General features: G+C 45.7%; 1 protein-coding gene across 3 annotated transcripts in view; it reads right to left on the bottom strand.

The window, feature by feature from the left end:
- The window catches only part of LARGE1 (LARGE xylosyl- and glucuronyltransferase 1), a 494,394-nt gene that overhangs the window by 240,961 nt on the left and 234,506 nt on the right, over positions 1 to 18,927 (bottom strand). For all 3 annotated transcript variants that reach the window (XM_033117375.1, XM_033117374.1, XM_033117376.1), the window contains one exon: positions 4,035 to 4,158. In XM_033117375.1, coding sequence (XP_032973266.1) covers positions 4,035 to 4,158 — 124 coding nt within the window. The remainder of the gene's footprint in view (positions 1 to 4,034; positions 4,159 to 18,927) is intronic.

Here is an 18,927-nt window from a genome sequence, read left to right as displayed (position 1 = left end):
CTCGTCAATTTCCTTTTCCCGATTACTCCATTCTCCAGCACTAATACACACAACCAAGGGTCCACAGGAGTACTTCTGAGAAATGTCATTCCCAACCGCTATACAAAGTGATTCTTCGGAGCTGTACTGGGGGGGGCCGTCATGTGTGTCTGCTGAGGCTCCCAACGAACAGGCTTCCCGAAAGCGACTGCAGAACCCCGCACCCGTCCTCTCCTCTCCTATTCTCCCTCCTCCTCCTCCAACGTCAAAACACGAATGGAGGGTGCTTTCATGAGTTCTCCTCCTGGTGTACTTGTTATGGAAAGCCACTCACCTGTCCTGCTCTGGGGACTTGATGCCCTGGAACAGATGGCGCTGCCTCATTTATGCCACTGCAGGGTCACTGGCACAACAGGACTCAGGAGCGTGGGGACAGTGATAAAGTCCCCAGGACAGTGATAAAGTCCTCAGGACAGTGATAAAGAAACCCCTTCCTGATGACTTTATTACTCTTGGGGAGCCAGCTCTGAGTTTACTGTGTACCAGTCACTTTGCAAACATTTTCATAAGCCAGGCATCACCCCAGGCGTAAGGGTACGAGGGTGAGGACAACAGACATGATGCCGGCCCTTTGGGAGCTTCCTGTCTCGGGGAGAGACAGATGTTTACCAGCTCACCACACAAAGGCATAAAAGATTACTCTCTGCAGCAAGTTGACTGAAGAAATGGATGTGATCCTATGAGGACACCTAACAAAGGAACCCCGATGAGATGATGAAGGCCGAGGGAAGGTTTCCCCGAGTACAAGCATATCGCAGAGATAACTGTGGGACCGGTTCCAGACCGCAGCAATCAAACACGTATTGCCATCAAGCGAGTTGTAATGTTTTTGCGGGTGGAGGGTCTTGCCTTCAGTTTGTACGGAGAAAAACCAACACATTTGTGAAGTGCAATCAAGTGCGGCACAATCAAAGGAGGTATGCCTGCAGATGCAGCTGACGGGAAAGAACTTGGAATTTATTAGCTACGGGGAGAAGGCAGGCCAGGGGACACAGTTTAACAGACAGCACGATCTGGGCAAAGGCCCCCGAGGGGAAGGGAAGGAGCAAAGCAAATGTGAAGGTCTAGTGAGTGAGCGATGGAGTTAGTGGTGCAAGATGGAGCCAGAGGAGGCAGGAGCCAGACTGTGGAGGAAGATGGGACTCGGTTTCAGGACCACTGACGGTTTTATGCAGAGGAAAGGGGATGGCGTTGGCTGGGCTTGCTTTAGGGAAAGCTGACTCATGCTACTGACGGAGAATGGATCTGGGGGCGGAGAAGTGAGCAGAGCAGAAGAGGAGAGACTGGCGTGGGAAAACACTGCGTGGTGCTGGGGAAAGGTCGCAATGCTTCAACTAGGAGGCTGGTAGGGGAGACGGTGACAAGCCAGGATGTGGAATGGTCGGATGCAGGGTAAGGGAAAGGGCCCTCCGTATCAAAGATGAACTCTTGGCTCTGGATGAGCAACAACGTAGGCAGACGGTGGTGCTACGAGCCAGGAGAGGTGACAGATCATGGTTTTGGAGTTGTTGGGCAGGACTGCATGTAAATAGTCACAGTTATTATCAGTTATGGACAAACGATATTTTATGAAAAGCCTTCGTACTCATTGTCCTCACTGGACTCTAATAACAGCCTCATGGGATACAGGACTGTGGGAGATAGGAATCTCCTTGCTGGGGAAATCAAAAAGCAAGTGTTGGGGACCTGCGTGGTGTAGTCAGGAGCAGAAGTCAGGCTACAGAACAGGACACTGGAGACAATATCCTTCAGAACACACCAGATTGTATTCTTTTTTTTAAATTCTTATTTCGTAAGCTACAGAGCCTTCAATTCGAATGGATAAAAATCCAGTACATAAAATAATAAACAGCAGGTCCACCTAGATTAAAGGGGGCATGAGAGAATCAGAACACCAGTCTCTTTCTCCCACTCCCGTTTCCTCTAAGACCTCCTAGAGTCCCCAGGAGCTGATTATAGCACTTTGGTGCCTTGTTCCCCGAGCCTCCCAACTGTCCCCGGATTTCCTAACAGGCCACCCCAGAGCACGTTAATGCCCTGTTGCTTTGGCTGCACACGGGAGTCGCACATTTTCGAACACCTGCTACGTTTCAGGCACTGCCAGGCCTTCACATGAGTTATCTTATGGGGTCACTTCCTTGGCGCCTGCCACTGCCCCACCCATTTGACTCCTGATAGAGCCGGGGCTCAGAATCCAGATCAGATAGGTCTTCAGGGGCAAGCCAGGATATTAACTTGGGGTTTTTCCCGCCACTCTGTGTTTTCTTAAAAAGTAGAAGGTACAAGCTGGTAAAGGACAGGATTGTCAAAAGAAAGGAGTCGGGGGAAGCGGGGACAGAAGCATCCTTCTGTGCCAGATGCTGCACTCCCCTCCCGTTGCTTTTCCCCACGGAGTCGTAGCTAAGACCCTGGGAGACAGAGTGGCTTGCTTTCACCTTAATTAGTGCGGCAATTTGCTAAATTTTGTTTTTCCCTTTTTAAGAGTGTTAATCAATTTTAGCTCAGAATAGACTGGAATGGCACACAAATTACCACGACAATCCCCAAATGCTAAATTCTGACTATCTCCATCAACCTCAGAGCCTGAAATATGGGAAAATCAGAAACTCTGGCCGGCATCTCTGTGATCTATTTAAAATGTTACGGCTCTGAAATGAAAAGATAATGGTTTTATGAGGTTTGGAACAAGCAATTTGCTAGAATCAGCCTCATGCCTAGGTGTTTAGTCCTCCTTCCCAAGGTGACTGGAGATAGAGCATCACGTATTTCTGCAAAGTTACATGTTCCTCTAATAACAGCAATTTGTTAAATCCACAGGCATTACAGGGTAACAACTATGCACCAGAAACACAGGAAAGGATAACACGTGCCCCTTGCCCCCTTTCTCTTTAAGACGGTTCTCAAGTAAAACAGTAGACAGACAAGTGAAGAGAAAATGTCGTCCTCCTTCCTGGGGAAATCAGGAAAGGTTCTCAGACAAGGTGGCAAGGCAGCTGAGTTCTGAAGGATGAGTAGGAGTTGTGACAAGGTAGGTGGAAGGGCATGTCAGACAGCAGGAATAGCATAAGCAAACACTCCAACACAGGGGAGAAGGCAGAGAGAACCAGAAGTGGTTTCTCACAGCTAAGTAACAGAGTCAGCTTGCAGGAATGACAAGAGAGTCAAGAGCCAGAACGTGCAGGACTTCTTAATCAGACTGCGACTTTCAATCTTGAGGCAAGCAAAGTGGCATCACAGAAGGATTTTAACCAAAGGAGTGACATGACCAAATGGGTCTCATCTGGTTGAAACCTTCTGGCCCAAGATAATCCTTAATACTGTGTTTCCCCGAAAGTAAGACCTAACGGGAAAATTAGCCCTGGCATGTTTTTCAGGATGACATCCCCTGAACATAAGCCCTAATGCGTCCTTTGGAGCAAACCTTAATATAAGACCTGATCTTATTTTTGGGGAAACATGGTATTTATTCAGCACAGTCTTTTAAAACACATTTACATATATTCTCTCATTTGAGCCTCTTCATGACCCCATGTGGTTGGCATTAAAATCACCTTTTTACTGGTAAGAAAACAGTCCCAGCAAAGGTATAGCTTATTTGCTTTGTCTTTATGACCGATAAATAACAATATATGAATTCACCCCCAGTTCACTGGACTCTGAGATCAGCATTTACCTCCCGGGGTAACAGAATTCTCTAGATAATAGTATCAAAAACCTCTTTCAGGGAGGGAGTTACCAGGCCAATGGCCTCCAGATGGTACAGAAAGCCTCGGTAGCCAGAACTGCACAGACCATCATACATTCTGTGCTCAAGAACAGGTCACTTGCACGCTTTCAATACTAAAGTCAGATTTGGATGGCAAATCCCCTTGATGACGCCCTGGGTATTTCCAGCTGGGAGCTGAGATTTCTGTCCTTGCTGAGGTCTACTACACCACAAACTGTAAAAGCTTCCAGCTCGAGACCAGGGAGGCCCCTCGTGCTTGTGCCCGTACCTTGAGCTCATCTGCATTGTAGAAGTCCACGCGCACGGCTGGCACCATCCAGGTCTGGAAGAGCGTGGCCAGGATCTGCTCTGCGATGGAGTCGGCAATGAGGTGAAAGTGCAGAGGGTTCCGCCTGTAGGACGTGAGAGGAAGGAGAGTCAGGAGGGACCATTCGGCCTTCGAATGCCAGCCACAAAACACACTGCTACCAATTCATAACGTGTGGCCGGCTTCTAACAGCGATGGTGAAAGCAAATCAGGCAAGTTACCCCATCAGTGCTTACTGGTGAGGGTGGCAGAGCTGAAAAGGAGAGGAGACATCTCCCCCAACCTCAACATGTCATCAAGGTGACAACCAAGGACCAGAGAGGACAAAATCGTTGGTGACACGCGATTCAAGCCAAACAGCACACGTGGTATTAAGACATCTGTATTTCCAAAATTCTGAACTAGAGCACGTGTAACAACTTGACCAACCCTGTATTTCTATCCCCTAAACACAGCCATTAGTGCAGAAGCACATCAATAGAAGTGTTTAGACTGGCTGTAAGGAGCTGGCAAGTTACTCCTCCCACAGCCCAGCACTAAGTTCTCTTTTTAGGCTTGTTCCTCTCCTGAAGAAAACCAGCCATCCAAGATGGAGTCACGTGGGGCTCCCATCACTGACTATCAGCTTGCCCTCGCTTGAATACGTCGATAGCCTTGATTCATTCCACCTTAGTCAACCAGCTCTTACTGAGGCAGCACCCCAAATACCAGCCAGCCTTACACAAGGGCAAAGCTTCTGGATTCCAATGGAAATGGGTTCAAATCTCAGGGCTGGGATTTGTGAGTGGGGACTTTGAGCATGTCGCATGTATCTCTGCACTACTTCCTTCTGTAAGATATTGAAGAAAACCTCATCATCAGGCTCTGCTGCTTAAATAAGTGCAATATATAATGCATATTAGTAGTAGACATAGTTCGGCTATCAATAAATAGCAGCTATGCCTTCTTGAGAGACTACCAGGAGCAAAGCAATCATTCCATTCAGAAGCGCTATCATAAATACTGTTGTGGTAGTTAGGAAGGAAGGAAGGAAGGGAGGGAGGGAGGGAGGGAGGGAGGGAGGAAGGAAGGAAGGAAGGAAGGAAGGAAGGAAGGAAGGAAGGAAGGAAGAAGAAAAGAAAGAAAGAAAGAACCAAATTATATACTACCATGAATGAGCTCCTCTGGGAAATCTAAAGATGAGAATGACCTGGTGCCCGTGACCTCAAGAAGCTCATCCTTTTTAGAGAGGCGATCCATAATTAAATGCTACAAACATGCGATAGAACGTATAATGTGACAGTGACTACAACAGAATACAAAGTTCTGTGGGAGTAAGGAAGAAGAAGGGCTAATTCTGACTGGGTCAGAAGGATGTGTAAGAGTTGGGGGAAGCCGTGCCCTGAAGGACTTTGACAGGAGGTCATGGGAGAGAGGACACCATCTGAGGAGAATGACAAGAGCCTATGGCCAGAGCACAGCGTGTGCTAGGACTGTGGTGGGGAGAGGAAGTGGTTAGCAGAGACTCCATGGTTGGAGTAGAGAAGAGAAATGAGAATCCATAGGAAGCAGTGCAATGACGCCCAATTAACCATCTGGGCTTCATCGGCCAGGCATGGGGGAGCAACGTGACCTGTGTCTCAGCTCACAGCCTCCTGTGCCCTGTACTAAGTTCAGGACATATAGACCGTCCCTCAGTTTCCCATGCCTCCATGGCCTCTCACTACCTGGGTCTTTGCATGTTCGGTTTTCTCTGCAGTAGACCCTCCTGCACTTGCTCCTTCCATCAATATTATACTTAGCACATACAATCGGCCAGGCAATGAGCCCGATGCCGGGAACATGGTGGTGACTAAAGATACCCCATCCCCATTCTCACTGAGGTCACGGGCTTGCCTCTGCTCCTCCTGTTCCATCCTTCACCTTCCCCATTCAGCATCTGTTACCTCTTACCCAGTCTTCCGTTCTGAGGTCTGCCATCGCTCGATCCCAGAATCCTTCTCTGACTACCCACGGGTAGGTCAGAGCCCTTCCTAACCGACAGGCATCTCAGCACCATGTATCCATCCTTAGGTAGCAGTCACCTGTGTACGTGTCTACATCCCCACCTGACTGTGCGCTCAGGGAAGTCCAGGATCATCCCAGTAATGTTCAAGCGGGAAGCCTCCATGATCTAGCTCAGGGTCTGGAATGCAATAGGAGGTGAATAAATGAACTGAAGGGATAGATACGTGATGGGTAGGAGAAGATAAGGGGACTATAGGAGGACAAATCATTTAAGAGATTAAACCGTGTGGGGGTGAAATGAGGGTCGGTGAAGGCACTCCAGGGAACAGCAACAAGGAAGCTAAATCTGGGGGGATTTCAGGAGAACAGCTCTTAGATATAAGCGGAAACTGGACAGGAAAAAGCAGAAGGTGACAGAGAGTCCTGGGTTGGTTGTAATGTCTTCGTAACAGGTGATATAAGAAGAAAGACACATTGGAGGAAGGTGACTTGGGCATTGGGTGTACCAAGTTTAAGGTGGGCGTGGCAAAGCCAAGTGGAGCCGGATGGATGAGCCTGGACCTGAAGAAAGTTATTATCCAAGGCCAACTTGCTACACACATAACAGGCAAACAAGGATAATACATTAAATACATGCATTGAAGAAGCAATTAGCACTGCAGAATTTCTCCATGGGACCACTGCGTGGACACTGCAAATTCCTCCACTAAACCATCTATAGACCCAAGGGGAAGAGCATGCCTGAGTGACGCTCGGTGGCCCGAGGAGGTGATGATGTGCTTGTTTATTGGCCAGTGACTTACCTGAAGGCTAAGTCAGAAGCAGCTGGTCAAAATCACTAAGACAGATGGTCCATTTTAGCCCTCATTGTTGGGACACCCACTCTCCTCTCCTGAGCCACAAGAAAGTCTTATGTATCAAGAATGGATAAAGGAAAGCCTGTATCATTGTCAACTTGCACTTTTATCCACAATAGAGGAATAAAACTTTATACATGGGGTGACAATACCAAACAGATCAAGCTGCTTTTCTCTGCTCTTAACACATCATGCTTTCCACACATCTGTGTGTTTCCTCGTGCTGTTCCTTCTCCGTGGGGTATTCTCCCCCTTCTTGTTGGTCCTGTGCGTTCCTGTTCATCCTTCAAAATCCCCTTTGTAAGTCATCTCCTCTGAAGAACCTTCTTGGAGCCCATCCTTGTCCCGTTCTTCCTAACTCGGCACCTCATGTGAAAAGCAAGTCTACCATTTACAGTGAGGCGCTGATACACATTCAAAAACCTGGCTCCTTGGCTCCACTGTGAGACACCCGAGGACTGGAACCGTCTTCTCATCTCCATCCCCAATGCCCAACAGAGGGGCTGGCACATAATGGGTGTTCAGTAAACACTGGGGCAATAGGAAAAGAAAGCCAGAGTCCCTCCTTCTATGTCACCGTTAACGTCACCATAAGAAGGTAAAAACAGCTGATGGCACCCTCCACGTCAACGGTTCAGAGTTGGGGCTCTGCTCCAGAATGCCTGAGGTGGAACCCTGGTGGCATCACCTCCTAACTGAGTGACCCTAAGCAAGTTACTTCATCTCTCTGGGCCTCAGTTTCTTGATCTTCCAAACAGGAACTATAATGGTAAGTAAGAAATATTACATTGGGTAATTGTGAGGATTAAGTGATATATATATATATATAAATACTTATTAAAGTACCTGGTGTGTGGTAAGATTTCAATACGTGTTAACTGTTGATGTACTCTAAATGTTTGTGGTCCCCCCTGCCCCAAATCCCTATATTGAATGCTAACCCCTAAGGTGATGGTATCAGGACGTGGGGCCTCTGGGAGGTGATTAGGTCATGAGAGCAGAGTCTTTCTGAGGGATCAGTGCCCTTATACCAAAGCTCCAGAGAGCTCCCTGCCTCCTTCCATCGTGTGAGGACACAGGGAAAAGTCAGCAGTCTGTAACCAGGAAGCAGGCCCCCCCAGAACCTGACCGTGCTGCTGCCATGACCTTGGACTTCAGAACTGTGAGAAATAAATTCCTGTTGTTTAGAAGCCACTTAGTCTGTGATATTTTGTTATACCCGCCCCAACGGATTAAGACAACTATTATCAACATTAACTTATGAAACTGTCATTTTCTCTAGGCTTTTGCATCATTTTTCAAATAAAATATTTCAATTAGTTCCACCATCCACAGACAAAAAGAAAAAAAATGAGTTGAACGATCAAACATCCAACAAAGAGCTATCAGGCAGAAAACACACATAAGGCACAGCAGGGGTCTATGCAATAAACGAGCTCAGAGTCCTTCCTTCAGGCAGCTGTCAATCTGGCAGAGACAAAGAGACACTACAACTAACTACATACATGTTAGAACATGGGTATGCCATGACATTGGGCTGCCACACACAACTGCGAAGTGCGAGAATGGCACCCGTCCCAAGGAGCCATCTGAATACACTGACACAGATAACAAAGTGAACAACCTGTACTACCGTACAGGATGCCTCTGCAAGAAGGAGCACAAAAGCTACAGGAAGGTGAGGGCAGAAGAGACTTCTCACTAGTAGAGAATCTAGGAAGTTCGCATGGACTATGTGCCAATTAAACTGAACCTTTGGATGGGGAAAGATGGAGGATGGAGAAGGGCATTCTGCAGGATATAAGAGAATATGGAAAGGAACAGAGTATGTCTGTGAAAGAACAATAATCTTATTCCGATGGCTGATACGATGACACTCAGACGGATACCTACAGCATGCCGGGAATAGGGAGGGTAAAAAGGGAAAGAGAGAGGCAGTCTCAATGGCAGGTGGGGGTCAGAGTATGTGTCACTTACTGCCTAAGAACTGTGAATTTCATTCTCTAAGAGAAAGAGCCAGACAAGGGTTGGGAGACCTGGCAGTCAGTACATCAAAGGTGTAATTCAGGAGATTAATGAGGTTACAGAGCAGAAGATGCACCCGCGTGGGGAAAGAGAAAGGGACTCTTAGAGGAGGACTCTGAAAGCATTCCAGCGAGGCTTTCCCCGCCCACGATCTTCCTCTGGTCTATTTCAAGTATCTCTCTAGATGGGAAGGTAAATCGAGAAGGACACTTAGCTCATCTTTAGGGCAAAACTACGTGTTTGCACAGTCAAAGGTGTCAGTGTACCTCAGAAGCTTCCCTCATTAGAAGACTGTGAAAATGCATCAGCAGAGGACACACAGGGCTCCCAGCCCAGGTGACCACGGAGGCCCTGGCAGTTTGCTGATGCCGACTCAGCAATCTAATGCGAGAAGCAGCAGTGGCTCGGAGCTCATTCTCGGAGCTGGAATGCCTGGAGGGGCCCTGCTAATGCTTCACCTTTGGTACCATCATGAGAAGGGGGGTCCTGTCCACGGCGTCTCTTAGTGACCATGGGGAAAGCATCTGCAAACACTGCCCAGATCACTTTTCTGAGAGTCTCCATGGAAACCAGAATGTTTCCCTTGCGTTTGCACTTGTAAAGCCAACTGCCAACCAGATGGTCCCACCTTCATACCCTGTAGACTCCTGAGAATCAAGACAGCCCCAACACGCCCTCCTAACACACCAGGTCACCAATTATTTAGGGAGTGTTTAGCACCCATTTCTTCTTAAGAACGTAAGCTCCATGGGCACAGAGTCTTGTGTCTGTCATTTCACTGGTGTATCCGAACTCCTGAAACAACACCTGGCATATCGAGTGGGGGCACATTTTGTCCTCTTTTGTCCCCTCACACCTGGCTGTCTTCTGGAATTCTCTGCCAGGGCCAGAGGTGCACCATTCACCCCACCTCACAAGCCAGAAACGGGAGCATCATGTGGGCTCCTTCCCTAGCCATGTCCCACACCCCTCCATCAATCCCCGCTTTAGAGACAGTTTAGCCTAATGGTTAGAAGCCAGGTCTCTGAAGCCAAACCATCTGGCTTCTTCTTACCTTGGTTCTATCACAAACTAACGATGTGACCTTGAACAGGCTTCTCAATCAGCCTGCCTCCGCTTCTGTGTCTATACAATGGGTTCATCATAATGGCTCCTGCCTCCTAGTGACTGTGGGATTACAATATGTGAAGCATTTAGAACAGTGACTTGCAGGCAGGGAGGACTGATAAATGCCGGCTGTTCTTGCCCCATCCGATCCTCTGTGATAGCGCATGTAAATATTCACCCCCTCTCCCCCTGTCTCTGGGCATGATCCCTCCTACCTTCCATCCTGTAATCCCCGTGCTCCCTATACAGCCCTCTGCTCACCTCACAGTGTATCAGCTCCAGCCTCCTGCATGGACTCTAGATGTTCTCAGCCTGCCCCCCTCTCCAGGCTCAGGTCTTCCTGTCCTCTCCTTGAACCCTGCACTCCAGCCATTCTCCTTCCCAGGCCTGCATATGACCAGCTCCTGTTCCTGCTTCAGAAATAAACTCAAGTGCCACCTCCTCAGGGACGCCCTCCATGGCCACTCCACCCCCAGTGCCTCGCTCCCTCCCCCATCACTCCCAGCCCCACTACCCCATGTGGCTTCTTCCCATGACTCTTTAGTATCTCCATACTCATCTGCAGGTCTGTCTCCTACTCTCCACTAGAATGTGAGCTGTCTAGGGTGGGGTTGCTCTAGTTTCACAAAGTACCTATTCCCTGTTCACTCTCTCCAACCCCAGTGCTTAGAAAGTGCCTGAGTCACTTCCAGGGAGTAGCCGTGTCCTCCAGGGGGCTTGTGTTCGTGCTATTATCTCCTGGACCACCTATACACTGCTGCCTCGCTAACTGCTTCTAGCCTTCTGTTCTCAATTTAGATATGATGGCTCTGAGGAAGTCATCCCACTGGGTCAGATGCCCTCCTTAGCGCCCCCCACTGAATTCAGGGCTCAAAACTTAGATTTCTGCAATAATCTGATGACTATTTACATCTCTATTCCCCGCTAGATAATCTTGGCACCAGGAGCTGCATTTTGTCAATAATCTTATCCTCAGATTTTAATAGTTCCTGGTAGATATAACCATCCAATAATTGTTTATGGAAAGAATGAATAAATGGACAAATGAATAATTACCAAAGAGATTCAAATGCCCTCACAGTTTGACACAATTACTTGGAGGTTAGGTATAAAGACACTTAGAAGAAAATATATGAGTGAATCTTTTAGTATTGGGTTAGGCAATAGTTTCTTAGATATGACATTGAAAGCACAAATAACAACAACAAAATAGATAAACTGGTCTTCATCAAAATTAAAAGCACTTGTGCGTCAAAGGACACCGTCAAGAAACTGAGAAAGATAACCCCAGAATGGAAGGAAATAGCTGCAAAGCATGTATCTAATAACATGCTTTAACCATAACCTATAAAGGTCTTTTACAACTCAAACACTGCAAAGACAAGAAAGCGGATGAGAAACTGAGCAAAAATTTGAATAGTCACTTCTTAACGAAGATAAATACAAATTACAAATGGCCAATACGCACAGGAAAAGATGCCAACAGCATTACTCACTAGAAAATGCCAGTGAAAACCATGAAACAGGACGTCACACCCCCTGAAATGACTAAAGTAAAAGAGACAATAACAAGTGTTGGTGAGTAGGTGGAGGTACTGGAATCCCCACTTGTTCCTTGTGGAATTGTAAAATGACAATCGATGCTTTGGAACATAGTTTGGCATTTCCTCAAAAAAAGTCAGCATAGAGTTACGACTGTTGAGTAATTCCACTCCTAGTTACACACAAAGATTATCTGAACACATATGTACACACAAGATCTTGTCCAAAAACCTTCATAGTGGCATTATTCAAAAGAGACAAGAAGTAGAAACAATCCAAATGGCCACCATCAACTGATGAATGGATGAACACAATGCGGTATGCCCACACATTGGAATATTACTGGGCAATGAAAAGGAATTACGTATTGACAGATGCTACGATACGGAGGAACCTCGAAAATATTATGCTACGTGAAAACCAGTCATCAAAGACGAAACAGTCTATAACTCCATTTCTATGACATGCCCAGAATAAGCAAATCCATGGAGACAGAGAGTAGATCAGTGGTTGCCAGGGGGTGGAGGAAGGAGGAACCGGGGAATTTGTTTGAGAAGATGAAACGGTCTAATATTAGATAATGGTGGCTGCACAACTCTGAAGATACTAAAAACCAACCAACTGTACACTTCTAAAGAGTAAATGTTATAGTTTGCGAATTACATCCCAACACTTCCTCATCTGCCTGAGGCAGGGAGTGACAATCTGACCTATGACTCTGGGAGAGGGAACTGGCCCTGGTCTGCGCAGTGGTCTCCGGGCGTCTTTCTTAGGGAGCTGTGTCACAGTAAACGGTTTGTCCATGTGACGAAGGCCGGCAATTGTCCAGGTTGGCCTCTTACCAGAAGGTAAGCCCAATTCATAGGGACAAAAATAGAGTCTGGTTGTGCCTACATTGAAAGAATACCCAGAATCAGGACGAATAGCAACAACAGTGACACTGCATTCTCCACATGTGTCTTCTGAGTCTTATTCCGCATTTGATTCCAAACGAAAAAAGGTAAGACATTGTTTTAATGACGGGCCCTACAAATTCCAAAACCAGCCAAAGGTTGTGATTCCCCATCCTGTTCAGAGGGAGATTAGCGAGAGTTTGACAGATATGAAGGACGCCAAAGTGAGTTTCATCCACTAAAGATGTAAGAACTCAGTCACAAGAACCAGAAAGGGATGCATTTACTCCATATACGGTTCAACAGTATTTAACTTTACACCTGTACGACACCTAAATGAGTCTTTTACACCTGTCGTCAGTTATCGACGGATTTTGGGAGCACCGCTTTATACCCATGAGAACACGGTTCTTCTGCCTGGACTGACTAGCTTGGGTCCACCTCCTAATATACAACAGGTCCCACAAAGCCTGCCTGGGTTCGAACACACAGACACTGCCGCAGGCATCAGGCCTGTTCTACAGGCAGACAAGACCACGCTTTTACGACACGGAAGGAAGCAAGTGCAGGCCTTCTCTTCAGCAGAGCCTGCAGACTTTGCTCGTAATGAGCAATGTTCCTGCTGCCTCTGGCTGCCTTCACTGCTCCCCTGTTTCAGGTTGGGATGCAATAAATATGGTAATGCACAGAGCCAAAGATGATTAAACGTCGGCGTTCTCCTTGCTTTCCCTTCCTTATTGTGCCTGGAACGTACCACAGCCCCTCCAAGGCAATGCAGGGTCTGTTTTTATTAAAATATACAGGGACATCTGAGCTGAAATAATCCTTCATTATTAAGTTTGGAATGGAATTGCAATTTTTGAAAAAGAAAGAGGCTGTGACAGCAACTTGAACACTCAGTGAATCATTGGATAGAACTCATTACAGAAACACACGGCCGCCAGAATGAGGGTTTTCCAGTGTGAGTTCTTGGTTACAGGGAGGACAGCAGGCCTTGGTTAGAGGGAGGACAGCAGGCCTTGGTTAGAGGGAGGACAGCAGGCCTTGGTTAGAGGGAGGACAGCAGGCCTTGGTTAGAGGGAGGACAGCAGGCCTTGGTTAGAGGGAGGACAGCAGGCCTTGGTTAGAGGGAGGACAGCAGGCCTTGGTTAGAGGGAGGACAGCAGGCCTTGGTTAGAGGGAGGACAGCAGGCCTTGGTTAGAGGGAGGACAGCAGGCCTTGGTTAGAGGGAGGACAGCAGGCCTTGGTTAGAGGGAGGACAGCAGGCCTTGGTTAGAGGGAGGACAGCAGGCCTTGGTTAGAGGGAGGACAGCAGGCCTTGGTTAGAGGGAGGACAGCAGGCCTTGGTTAGAGGGAGGACAGCAGGCCTTGGTTAGAGGGAGGACAGCAGGCCTTGGGAATGTGGGAAGATTCAAGCGCAAGTCAGCCTCATGTCAGAGGAGCTCTCCACGGGAGAAGAACAGAGCAACTTTCCAGAAAAATAAAAAAAAAACTCCCGGTGTAGTAAAAAGCAGCACGGATTCTAGGGTTTGCAGAGCCATGACTGGATCCCTGTGACCTTGAACAAGCTATTTAACCTCTCCAAGTCTCAGTTACCTCATCCATTTGTTGGGATAATAGCATCTACCGTGCCAGGTTGACGTGAAGGTAAAATACAACGGCCTGTGTGATGCTTAGCATCTGACCTATACAAGTTAGTTCGCTTTGGTTTCACACATACGTACATGTCTAAATAGAATAGCTCTCTCACCTGTTCAAAGATATTACCTGTCCATGTTTTCTTTTTTTCAGCTTTACGAGGTATAATTGACAAATATTGTATTTATTTAATGTGAACATTAAATATATCATAAACATTCCAGGTGATGTTTTTATATGTGCACAGTTATGAAACAGTCACCATAATCAAGTTAATGAACACATTCATCCTCTCTTGTAGTTACCGTTTGTTTTTTTTTTCCATGCTATCTTCTTAAGTCTTACTGGAATACTAATATTCAGGCCTTGAAAACCTCTGTTTATTTTGTACTCAGCACCCCAAAAATACATACCTGAAAGGATGAAGATAATTATGGAGAATCATAATGATACCACTGTCAACATCGTCGCCCAAAATGATGATCAAAAAGAAAAGAATAACAATACTCAAAATGGTAACTTTTTTTCTGGTTAAGAGCTCAGACTCTGAAGCTAGGTTGACCGGGTTCAAACTCGGCCCTGCCCATCGTCTCTATGTGACCTTCAGCCTTGACTGAACTTCTTGATCCTCAGTGGTATCATCTGTAAAATGGGGATAATTACAGCCCCCACCTCAAGATGGCACAGGAGCATGAAATGCGGCAATATCTGAAAAACGCTCAGAACAGAGCCCCATGCAGAGCGAGAACTCCATTCCTATTTGTTAAATAAATAAAACGCATACATGTTTCACATAGATCATGGCTTTTGATATTCTCAACAGGGCTCTATGACAGGTTGGGGAACAAGTCAAAGCTCCAAAAAATACAGTGACTTGGCTAGGTTCACCCAGCTCATAGGTGGCAAGATCAGATCATAACCTAATACATATCCTAGATTCTTTAATTCACCTCCTAAGTTCCTCCTTTCAAAATCTGGAAACTGCTTCTATAATAAGTTTAAGCCTGAATAAGCAATAAGACAATTACAGGCAGATACCAGTCACAAATATGCTGTTTTATCCTCCATGGTCTTCAGGGTCACAAGTGAAGTTAGAAATAAAAACAACCCAGCTACTTGATATGCAAAGTGAGGGAAATCACCCAGCTTCTTCCTGCCAACAGGGCTGGAGAGTGTGAGAGTAAGTAAATCATCCTAGAAAACAAATATTACATTTTTACAAGCTGGCCCACCTTCCTGCCCAGGAGGTAAACACTTAAGTTACTAAATAAATATTTTCTTTCTCTGCTCACTAAAAGCTCCGTTTCCTGGAAGAACAAATCTATTTCCCACTTTATTTGTAGTTGGGATTGGAATTGCGGGTATTCCCCAGATTTTCTTTAAACATCTTTTCATCTAGGTGACAAAGACACATATTGTGCTGTCTTCTATCAGATAAGCCTTCGCTCACATATAGTTTGTATTTATTTTTTCTCATTCACCACCTTTTCCTTCACCATACAGGCTGCATAATGCGATGACCAAAAATAGATGCAAAGAGAAAACAACAACAAGATCATCCTCAACCACAACAGGCAAAAATTTCATTTTTAACGTATTTTCTGCTAGTCTTTCACCTCCCTGTATTTTCACTATATGTGTAGCTATATGCATGCAATGCATGCATGCTTGTGTTTATATAATGGAATGATATCATGCATATGTTTCTGAATTGTTGTCACTTATTTTGTATCAAAAAATATCATTTGTCTACATACTTTTTAAAAACCAACCAAAGACATGGTTTACTGTGCGAGATGTTTCATTTATTTAGTCTTATTGTTTTTAAGTGTTATTTAAATTTTTATGATTTTCAGTAATATTTCACAAAAGCCGTTCTGTAGTTAGGATTATCTTTTTAAGACTGAGCCCATCACGTAATCATATAGGGTCATGGCCTTGGGCACAATATTATGACATTTCTTTCCAAAAGGCCATAGCAATTTTCAGGGCGGGCATCAGAGTGCATGAGTGTCCGTATCACTCTTCTACGATCTTTCAGAATATAGTGTGCCCACTGTCACTGGCATACTGCAGAAGTAAAACTGATTTCATGTAACAACGCAAGCCTTAAATGAACATTTGCTGAAAACCTTGTCTTGAAAATAAATCTAATTACTGTAATTCATAGTGAAAGCCAAAAGAAGCATCCTGTACCACTATTATATTACTATTAACATTAGGAAGGTACTTCATTTGTCAAAGTATTTTATAATCATGTGTTAGCTTATCCCCATAATGTGCTTTGGAAGCAATGAAGCCATTTATAGCTGGACTTTCTGAGCTGAAATCCTTCACCAGTCCTGTTATCTTGACATCTAAACTCATTATCACCAGCCTATCAATTCACAGAATCATTTTCATTTGGAGAGTTTCATGGATGGGAGAAACGTAAGTGGTTATTTGGTCCAAAAAGATCAAGTAGTCACTGATGTGGGGTGCAGACTTTTCATAACACGGAGGAAGCATGTGCTTCCTTCCCAAATCCCCATGCCTCCATGCAAGTGGGGCAAGCCATCGTCGGCTGATGATAAAGCTGCTGCTATTTTTAAATTTAGCATCTTTGTGGGGCACCGTCACTGTAGGAGTAAAAGTTTATACTCAACAGGACTCTTACATTTTCAACAACTATTGGAATTAATTGATTTGTAGCTAAACCAACAGCAATAATATTTACACCCAACAATGACACCAGAAGTTTTTATGACCATAAAACTTTCCATAATGGAGAAATAGGGTAACTGATCATCCGTAATCACGCAAATACTCTTCTCTAAAAAGTGGGCTTTTTTTTTTTTTTTTTTTTTTTTGGCAATTGGAGAGGGTCCCACTCATCTAATTCAATGCTTAGCCTGTGAAATGCCTGGTTTCTATTGCTAGGTGAAGGCTGCAGGACCACAGGGAGTCTCAGAAACTGCACAGGACGTATGGTGGTGTGAAAAGGGTGTCTTGCCTCAAGTCAGAAGACGTGGGGTAGAGCCCCACTTGGCCACTCTTTATGTGGCATTGCCACTTCCTTCACTGATGTGCAAATGAAATCAGAAGCCAACTGGACAGAGCCCTGAGGAGGAACTAAGAGCGCCCATCCCTCACAGTATTGTGACTATTGGTTGCTCCCTTCTCCCAATCCCTTTCCCCACACCAGGGGGCAGTGAATCCGATGTTTTGCTAACCCACTAGCTGACTGCAGGCACACAAGGGGACGCAGCAAAAGAACCACCCAGGAGGACGCAGCACAAACAGCCAAGCTAATAAATAAATGTTATTTTCAATGACATAAGTTGTGGGGTGAATTAGTTTGCAGCAAAAGCTAACGATCTAAGAACTAACTAAAGTCTAAATAGTTAAAATGTCCTGCTGAAGGTCATTCAGCAATATAGTGGGGTGAATGTGAAATGGAACTAGGTCTGAGCCAGGTATATTAGTTAACTAGTTGATTAAGTATATCTTTAGGTTATTGATTAATGAAGTCCCCCAGAGTCATGTGTTAAACAAGTAGACATCTATGCATAGATACGTAATGCATAGTACATAATGCATGTTAAGTAAGCACTTTGCTAAGAAACTGGGACCACAGAAAAATAAGGCAAGGTTTCTGTCCCCCGAAGTCCCACATTCTACCTCAGAAAACATAACATAGATATAAAGAAAATACACTGTAATAAATCTAATGATAGAAAGAGTCACAGGGTATTACAGGCTGGTAGAAGTGGAGCCCCAACCCAGACAGACAGGAACAGGTGGGCTTCCTGTTAGAAATGCTGCCTATGCAAAGTCTTAAAGGATAAGAGGATTTTGCCCAATTGGAGTGGGCAGAGGAAGACAGAGGGCAGATAGAGCAGCACGACGATAAACAGCATTCAGGGTACACCTTGGAGAGTGGGGGGCTACAAGCAGGTCAGTTTTGCCGGAGCATGAAGCATCCGCAAGTAAGGGGAGAGAAAACACTGCTGAAAACGACACTGGACCCCAGATGGGAAAGAGACTCAATTCTCTCCCCTCAACAAGAAGCCAATGAAAGGTTTTAAGAAATCAGAGTGGCCTGTCCAAAATGTAATTTTGGCATTCCAGAGGATAAATCTGGGGAGATGGGAAGGAAAAGTGCAGGTGAGAAACTATGACACACCGGTCACAGTGGAGATGGAGAGGAAAGGGTGGACTTGAAAAACATGCTCCAGAAAAAACTTTGAGGCACTGCTAGCAGATGGGTTGGTCGGGGGACTCAACCAGAGATGAATCCCCATTTCTTTCCGGGTTGGTAGGTCTTGGGTGTCCACCATTTCTCCCATCTCTGTCGATGCCACTAAGAACTGGGTTCGGGTATACAACTGTACACTGATCTCTGTTCAGTTGAAATTGGAGCTTCTCATGACTGTTCCTACTGCTAAGACCCTTCTGGATCCTGACTTGGTCATCTGATACATTCCCATACTGTTAGCTACAGCGTTGGATATAAGCTTCATGCAAACTCTTAGTAAGAAAGTCACTAAGAAGACAGATGGTCCATTTAGCCCTCAGTGTTGGGACAACCACGCTCATCTCTCGAGCCACAAGAGAGTCTTATGTATCGAGACTGGATAAAGGTAAGCCTGTATCATTGTCAACTCGCATTTTTTATCCAGAACAGGGCTAAGGACACTGGCCGGCACTGGAGATTCAATTCTGGATATCCCCTAACTATGCCAAGATATCAATCAAAATAGTGATGGCTATGGACGAAACGTCCACCAAAAGTAGAAGCCAACGGCAGGAATCAAACAGGAAGA

Source organism: Rhinolophus ferrumequinum, chromosome 10 (genome assembly GCF_004115265.2).
Source record: "Rhinolophus ferrumequinum isolate MPI-CBG mRhiFer1 chromosome 10, mRhiFer1_v1.p, whole genome shotgun sequence".
Taxonomy (NCBI): domain Eukaryota; kingdom Metazoa; phylum Chordata; class Mammalia; order Chiroptera; family Rhinolophidae; genus Rhinolophus; species Rhinolophus ferrumequinum.
Note: the sequence above shows the minus strand (reverse complement) of the source record. Positions and strands in the feature narration are given on the sequence as shown.